The following is an 8,486-nucleotide window of genomic DNA, read 5'->3' on the forward strand; positions in this document are numbered from 1 at the left end:
CGAAAGGGCTGACTATCTCGCAAAACGTGGGGCCCAAACGCGAATGCATGGTCCCGAGCCTTTCTGTGGTACATCTATAGGATACACTGCAGAACTACTTAGGAGTTGGGAGGAATCTCAGATTGCTGCCCACTGGCGTAAGTCAAAGGGAATGAGACAATCAAAGAAATTCATAACTCCTTCCAAGAGGAACTCAGAAAGACTCCGTGAACTCAGCCGGGAGGGTCTTAGTACTATTACAGGCTACCTGACAGGACACTGCAAGTTAAGGTACCATCTAAACAAAATGGGGCTTTCTGTAGAGACGGACTGCAGGTTCTGTGGGCTGGCGGAGGAAACCTCGGAGCACATTCTGTGTGACTGCCCGCGTATCATGAATAGCAGACTGATGCACCTTGGGGAACGATTGTCTTCTCCATCCAATATTTGGAACACGGCACCCTCCAATGTGCTTAATTTCTTGAATAACCTAAGGTTGGAGTGACTACAATCAGGGTTTAGCACAATAGATCTTTTAGGTCGCAGCGCGAGTATACCCGACGTACTAATAATAATAATAATGACTCAACTCCAGTGCCACCAAGCGAGTTTTCTAGTAGTTAGTCTATAATAGGACCATATGTGAACTGTATAACCTCCGACAATTTGACTGAACTCTATCCAGTGGGTTTTGAGTTCAGTCCGAACAACAAAACAGCTACCATTTTATGTATGTATATAGATACATATGTATGTAGATAGGACAGTCTATAACGAAAGTCATAAAAATTTAAATTTCATACTTTGTGCAAAATTTAAAAAAATTCTTAAAAATTTCCACACAAAATTTTACCCTTGCCAAAATAAAAAAGAAAGTAACAATCGCTCAATGCGATTTAGAAATCTAGGAGAGAATGGTTCCCAGGGATGCTTGTTTATCTATGTATATGTACATAGGTGCAGCCATTCCAATAACTATCACTTTTAAACGTGTTTTTCTATTATTTACATATATGCTCAAAACAACGTGGAGTAAGTTATTTTTGCGAATACAGTAATTTTCGTTATGTGTCGTAAGCACTTTTTGAAATGAAAGCTTGTGCGATGACATGCCCAAGTACCAAAATTTCTCTACGATGAGCATTTCGCCTGGGATGAAACTGACAGATCACCTGCGATGGCTGTACGCTAATGAAGACACTAAGTAAGCAAGTTCGTTATTGACAACATATGTAGCTGTGTCAAATTTCAGGACATTAGCTTAAACAGTTGCAGGAATAAGCGTTATGAAAAGTTCAGTTTGTATGCGAGGTACCACGCCCCCTATTCCAATACCTGCCACTCTCCGTCGTGAGCATGGCATTAATAACATATATAGCTGTTTCAAATTTCAGGACGTTGCCTTAAGCGGTTCCAGCAATAAGCGATATAAGAATTTCAGTTTGTATGAGAGGTGCCACGTCCCTTTTCCAATACCTGACACTTTTCTCTGAAAGTAAGGTATTGATAACATATGTGGCTGTTTCAAATTTAGGGCGTTATGGGAGGTGCCACGCCCCCTTTTCCCATATCTGTCACTTTTCGCCATAAGTACGCTACTGATAACATATGCAGCTTTGTCAAATTTCAGGACTTTGGCATAAGCGGTTCCAGACATAAGCAATATGAGAAGTTCAATTTATATGGGAGGTGCCATACCCCCTTTTCCTATACCTGCCAATTTTCGCCATAAGTTCGTTACTGATAACATATGTAGCTGTGTCAAATTTCAGGACGTTGGCGTAATCGGTTCCAGAGAAAAGCGTTAGGAGATGTTCAGTATGTATGGGAGGTGCCACGCCCCTTTTCCAATAGCTTCCCGCTTTCGCCGTAAGTAAGGTATTTACAATTTATGCATCCGTGTCAAATTTCAGTTCCCCAGCTTAGTTGGTTTAAGAGATATATTGGTGCCCTCAAAAAAGGGGTTTCAACATTTTATTGTGATGTATGTATATGTGTAGATATCCATTAGAGGGCTGCACGAATTCATTCAAACTTCTAGCCAAACAGAGTACAATAGATTTGAATATTTTACTTCACATACAAGCCTTTGGAATTTTGTAAGTTATGAATATACATTTTGTTTTATATTTTCTACCTTCAAATGGAAGAATGTGAATGAATGAATAGAAAACATTCAAATCACCCAAACTCATTTTGGTAAAAGTTTTTTTCTACGAACAAGTTTTTTCGTATATAATGGGAGCGCAGCAATACATACATACATACATATGTATGTTTGTACATATGTGCATAGAAAAAATATTTTTGGATATTCATACAAAAAATTGTCATTTATTTCAATTCAATTTATTTTCACATTGTTTGAATATTGTAATGCCGACATAATCTCAGAACAGCTATTCACTCAAATTCAAAAAAATTTTAAGCCAAAATCATTCATTCGTTTTGTATATGAATAATTCATAAGCCGTTTTGAATGCATTCATGCAGCCCTCTAATATCCATCATGCTCCCACTGTATAAGAACGTTAGGAATATTCTTACCCCAGCGCACCCTATCAGGTAATTTTTTTTAATTGGCTAAGAAATGTTCTAAATATGAGACAAATCTGCAACTAAATGCGGTTTTTAGGAATATCCCGGCCCCAGCGCCACCTAGCGGTTAAATTTTTAGTCGGAATGTTTCCCTTCAAGGTACTGGGATATGTTCCAAATATTAACGAAATCGGTCTAGCCGTTTGATAGTTTAGTGACATACAATATGGAAAACTCTATGAAATTGTGAAATCGTAACGTCTCAGGATTCTTCATTTTTCGGTAACAACAACAAAAAGTTTAAAATTTGTTTAAATCGAAAAACCTTCCACACAGAAGGCCCAAAAGAGGACTTTTTACAGAATTGAAATCGGTTTAACCGTTTGGTCAGGCATCGCCGTCATACGAAAAACATTTCATTTTTATATATATAGACTAGCAGACCAGACGGACTTCGTCCCGCCAAAATTAATTTGTTTTACTGGAATATTTTGGTCCAACATTTTCATCAACAATTCGCGTTCACGATTTCTAGTGATACATTTATCTGCTAGTATTACGGTTTGGTGGTTTTTAGAAGGCATATTTCCATTGTCGTCTTTAATAACCTAACGAAAATGTATGTTCGTGAAGAAGTTCTTGAAATTCTCCAATGATCTGACCTTTCACAGCACGGTTAATCGCAAAACGAAATAAATTTGAAGAACTTGTTTCCATTCACTACCTGGCAGAAACAATGATCCGGTACGATGGTGAATTTGTCCTTGAAAATGTATGGTATAGTTGGTGGTAATTTAAAAATTGGTGAGTATCGTTGTTCTACAGAAATCCAATATACACAGGGCTATCTCAGTCGAAATACCTTAAAGCTCTTATCAAGCAGCTCAATGGTTCTGATGGCAGATTTAATGCTGGTCATTTGAGATTAACCCCTGGACAACTTAATGGTGGTGTATCCGAATGCAGCTCGCAAATCACGTTCATTGGGCCCATCGCAACACACGGGAGCTCGGCATACTCGGTGGTACAGCACGTCGATGTAATCGGACATTCACGGCACTTTTTCTCACTTGAAAATTTTTAGTAACAACTCGACCCCAGCGTCAGCCGGCGGCTGTTTTTGCAACTGTATTGCCCTTACCGTTACCACTACTTAAGTATCTCGAATATAAGCCAGATGGGATCATAACTCAGATTTTTAACAATAACACCACTCCAGCGCCACCTGGTAGGTCAAACTGGGAATCTGGACAACTACGAAGAGACCTTACTCACACAAAAAAAATTTCGTTAAAATCGATTCACTCACAACACACGAACAGAAGTATTATACAGTATTATCTAGCTGGAACGAACACCCGATGCTACGAACACCTCGAAAGAGTGAACATGAAAATTTTTCCAATGAGTACTCTATAGAGTGAACAATTTTGAGTCTTTTGTAGAGTGAACAAAATTTAAAACCAATTTCTTCCAAATTCAAAACTGNCACACGAACAGAAGTATTATACAGTATTATCTAGCTGGAACGAACACCCGATGCTACGAACACCTCGAAAGAGTGAACATGAAAATTTTTCCAATGAGTACTCTATAGAGTGAACAATTTTGAGTCTTTTGTAGAGTGAACAAAATTTAAAACCAATTTCTTCCAAATTCAAAACTGTAACGACAATTTTAATAACAAAAAGGGTAGTCCCGAATTGGGAAAACAGGTGTATGCTCCTATATGTTTGTCAAAAAATGCCACCGTTCACGTACATAGGTGAGCGTAAATTCCGCAGGGTTGTCACTGCTGCTGCAGCCCGCTTCATTCGAGCAGGATGCATTTCGGACCGCCGTCCGAATTTTCCTGCTGAAGCGACTGTCCTAGCCGATGAGCGTGACAACCTTCACCAGGCCGATGCCGGAGATCCCCGTATAATGGATCTCAGCTCTGAGATTCGGCAATTAGTGAACGTACATAAGCGGAAAAGTGGGAAAACCATCTGAAGACCTGTAACTTCGCCTCTGGTGTAAGCAAGCTTTGGTCAACCATGATGTCATTGTCCAATCCGATGAAGCAAGACGACAGAGTTGTGTTGAAAATACTTATGTATTTAAATATGTATTTGTATTTGTATATGTGCATATAAAATGCACTCATAAGCTTATTATACTTTATTTACCAGCTTCGCATAATTGTAATACTTATAAGCATATTCTTGATACATTAAACAGTCAGTCCACTCATAAACCTCAAACCGTCGTGTTCTTTATTCTCTCTCTACAAGTTGAACTATCTTTTGGCGACCACGCATCGTCGGACCAGGAGCGATGGCGAGCTTTTCTAGCCGACAGTTCATACTGCATCCCCGGCGGACAAAGCCAAACGTCGAGTGACCAGAAAGCTGCACAAACTGCCAACACCAAGTGCACCTCTTTTTTTCACCAGCGGCGAGGTAAGGATAGCCATCGGGAAGGCGAAAGCCTCCAAAGCCATTGGACCCGATGGAATTTGCATGCTCATGCTGAAAAATTTGGGTCCTGCGGGAGTGGACTATCTAACCAAGGTCCTCACCCTGTTTATGGCCACTCTCATCATACCAGACATCTGGAAAATGGGGAGAGTGGTTTCACTACTTAAACCGGGGAAACCGCCCAACAACCGTCTTCTCGCCCGATAACTCTCCTTTCTCCCTACTACTACCGCACTACACAAATCACCTGACCCCAGCGAAGCATAAGCATGGGTTCCGTAAATTGCACAGCACCACAATAGCAGTCCTCCAGTCGCTAGCCGGAAGAAAAGAAAAGAAAAGAAAAGAAAAGAAAAGAAAAGAAAAGAAAAGAAAAGACAAAGAAACGTTGTTGCCAATGTACAAGGTAATTGGCTGGCCGGTTCTGAACTATGCAGTGCCTGTGTGGTTACCGAGGACTAGTAGGACGTAGTGGATGAAGCTGCAACCTGCCAAAACACGGCACTCAGACAGCGACAGGATGCCTTCTGATGTCGCCGCAACATCACCTGCACGACGAGGCCTATATGCTCCCGATTAAGGAGCATAACACAATGCTCTGCAAGCAATTCCTAGTATGGTGTCACCGTGTTAGGCACCCGAACAGACATCTGCTTTCGAAAGAACCCTTGCCACGTCACGTCAGAAGGCATCTATATGAATTGACGGACGAAGTCCAGGGGTTCATAAAACTACCTGTGGACCCAACAGCTTACCGACAGGCTCTGAACGACATTCACAGAGAGCCAGCTCCGAGTTATAAATACTCTCGACATGCGAATGCCGTTCTGAGCACGCAACCACCAAACGTGGACGGGGCAGAGCTTCGTTGGCCTCGGGAGACTCGGACCACAATAGCTCAACTTCGATCTGGTTACTGTAGCAGGTTGATCTCATACCTGAGCAGAATAAATGCAGATATGCCAAATGAATTCCCGGCATTCAGAGAGAAGCCCCATGACTCGCAGCATCTCTTCGCATGCCAACTGAACCCCACCCTGCTAACGTCCCTGGCCTGATGGACAGACCCCATAGGGGCTGCACGCTTCCTGGGTCTACCGTTAATAGAGCGTGACGACAACGATACAACAACAACAACAGGAAACATGTGCTGGCATTAGCTTTGGGGAAAAGACGACATTTCAGAGTTCTTAAAAATTTAACTTTAAAAGGCTGTTCACGAGATACAGGATCTGTTGCGAGTTCTTAACGCAGATGTAAGTTTAGCGGAAAATTAAGTTCTGGGTATCTTGCATGTGTAATGAATCTTGTTACTTAATTTCCTAAGGCAATATATACGCACGACGACGTTGAAAAATGGAATTCAGTGGAGGGCAATGAGACAATTTGTAATGACGATGTCGAAACGATTGTCTCATCTGAAGATAATATTGATGACGTATACAATCAGGCAGTCGGGAATCAAATAACAGCTGCTGAAGCTATCAAAGCTTTTGACAAATGCATTGAATGGGCTGAAGCATTTTCAAGCATTTTGGCATTGCAGAGCCTTCGAGACAAAGCAGTACAAAAATCGCTGACTGAACGCAAAAAACAGACGGTTATATTAACTTTCTTTCATTCTTAATATGAAACTAATTTTTAAAGCAATAAAGTTGATTTTAAAGAACAAAAATTTCAATCTAGATATAGTGAACAATCTGTTTTCTATGCACCGGTCTTGCATTAATTAGTTCACTCGGCCCAGATAGCACTATATGTACATTAGCGTGGGCCGAAAATCCGCTTTTTTAGAATTTTTATTGGTAATAGCAAAAATATGGTTCATTATGCTCTAAAAACAGTCTGTGTGAATGATGACAATTTTTGGTCAATATCTTAGGCTCGCCCAAGTCCCTCAAAGTTGAAGTGCCATAAAACATTTTTCTTAGCTTACTCTGATTCTGTGCAAAAAGGCTCATATACCAAATTATGTGGGAACAATACTTTCGAAAATAATTGCAATTTTAGTAATAAAAAAATTTATAAATTAATGTATTTATTAATTTTTATTTTTTGAGCACATTGAACTTTGATGGACTTGGGCGAGCCTAAGGCCGGTATTATCACTTGCGAAGCGAAAGAAAATATCGGCGAACTTCGCATTCTCGAATTATAAGATGCGAATCACTGGCGAATTCGCCGCAAAATGGCGAACGAGTGGCGAAAATGAATTTTTGTGTATTACCACTAGCGAAAAAACGACATTCGCTTCGCCATAGCTGTCAATATTTGGCGACTGTTTTCTCGATTCGCACTTCAAAATGGAAAAGACGTTAGTAATTGGTTTTATATGTACATAATTTCATTAAATACAATACATTTTTCAGAATAAAACGAACAACAACGCAACAGTTTGAAAAGCTAGTGGAACTCATGCAAAATAATCCAGACGTTGCCAAGGGGATGGGAAATTTCGGCTCCTCAAAGAAGAGTAGGGCAGAATTGTGGGAAAAGTTTGCGGCCGAACTTAACGCCATCGGACCTCCAATGCGGAACGGACGTGAGTGGAATAAGGTAAGAATTGGGTTGAATTGTTTCCTAAGACAACTTAATAAATCCAGTTTCTTTTGTGTACTATTAAGGTTTGGCTAGACTACAAACTGAAGTTGAAGAAAAAAATTTCAACGAACCGACGGGAAACTGTTGCCACAGGAGGAGGTCCGTACGTCCAGCAAAGCCTCACACCTTTGGAGCAAACTGTGGATGAGCTGCTTCACCTACAGGAAGCAGTCAACCCCTCGGGCTCTACATTTGGAGCTAATATCCAAGAAACGGAGGGCAATGACAGGAATGATTCTTCCCAGCCAGAAGCGCAGGACGAAGAAATGGATCTATCGGCTACGTCAACTCAGGCGAGAAGAAGAATGACAGTGGAGGACCGCGAAAACATTCGTTTGAGTGCGTTGGAGAGGCAGTCCGAGGTGCAAGAAGTTCTTTGCTCAAGGGTATCAGGCATAGAAAAAAGACTAGAAGAAATTTCGAGATATGCTAGGAAAACATACGAAATAAAAAAAGAAAAACTAAACTTATTGAAGATGAAGGAACAGAGAAAGAAAGAAGAAAATTTAGAAAAAAAGAGACAACATAAAGAAAAGATGGAAATGAAGTTAAAGGAGTTAGAACTAAAAACCTTAAAATACAGTAAGTGAATTCAACAAAGTTTAATCAAAAATGCAAACTTTTTAATAAGAATTTCTAGAAAAAGTTTGGTGTGCCGATTTATAGCCTATTAAATTTTAGTGCAACGAAGTGCAAATTAAAAGTTCCTAAAAAATGCCGTCAAATTTGTATAATTTTTTTTCTCCGACGGTGCTGCGCATTTTCTTCCACACAAAGTATGTTCAAAAATTTTGTTGTATGGAAAAAATTATCTAAAATCAGCGGGACTTTTTGCAACTTCAAAGTAGTACTTTATTGTACTAAAATTGAGTAGGCTATGAAACTGCACACCAAAATTCTTTATAGTAA

At 40.1% G+C, this 8,486-nt stretch overlaps 2 protein-coding genes across 2 annotated transcripts in view; both read left to right on the top strand.

Moving 5' to 3' along the window:
* LOC108365925 (uncharacterized) overlaps positions 1-6,603 on the top strand; it is a 7,470-nt gene extending 867 nt beyond the window's left edge. Inside the window, exon 3 of the mRNA XM_017620147.1 lies at positions 6,304-6,603. Coding sequence (XP_017475636.1) covers positions 6,304-6,603 — 300 coding nt within the window. The remainder of the gene's footprint in view (positions 1-6,303) is intronic.
* Positions 6,604-7,302: 699 nt separating this feature from the next.
* LOC108365929 (stress response protein NST1-like) lies at positions 7,303-8,216 on the top strand. The gene is made up of 2 exons (XM_017620151.1): positions 7,303-7,532; positions 7,601-8,216. The coding sequence occupies exons 1-2, from the start codon at positions 7,392-7,394 to the stop codon at positions 8,165-8,167; spliced, it is 708 nt and encodes a 235-aa protein (XP_017475640.1). The 5' UTR covers positions 7,303-7,391; the 3' UTR covers positions 8,168-8,216.
* Positions 8,217-8,486: the final 270 nt, after the last annotated feature.

This window comes from Rhagoletis zephyria, unplaced genomic scaffold (assembly GCF_001687245.7).
Source record: "Rhagoletis zephyria isolate East Lansing unplaced genomic scaffold, Rhagoletis_zephyria_1.1 Rzeph_scaffold_02062, whole genome shotgun sequence".
NCBI lineage: Eukaryota > Metazoa > Arthropoda > Insecta > Diptera > Tephritidae > Rhagoletis > Rhagoletis zephyria.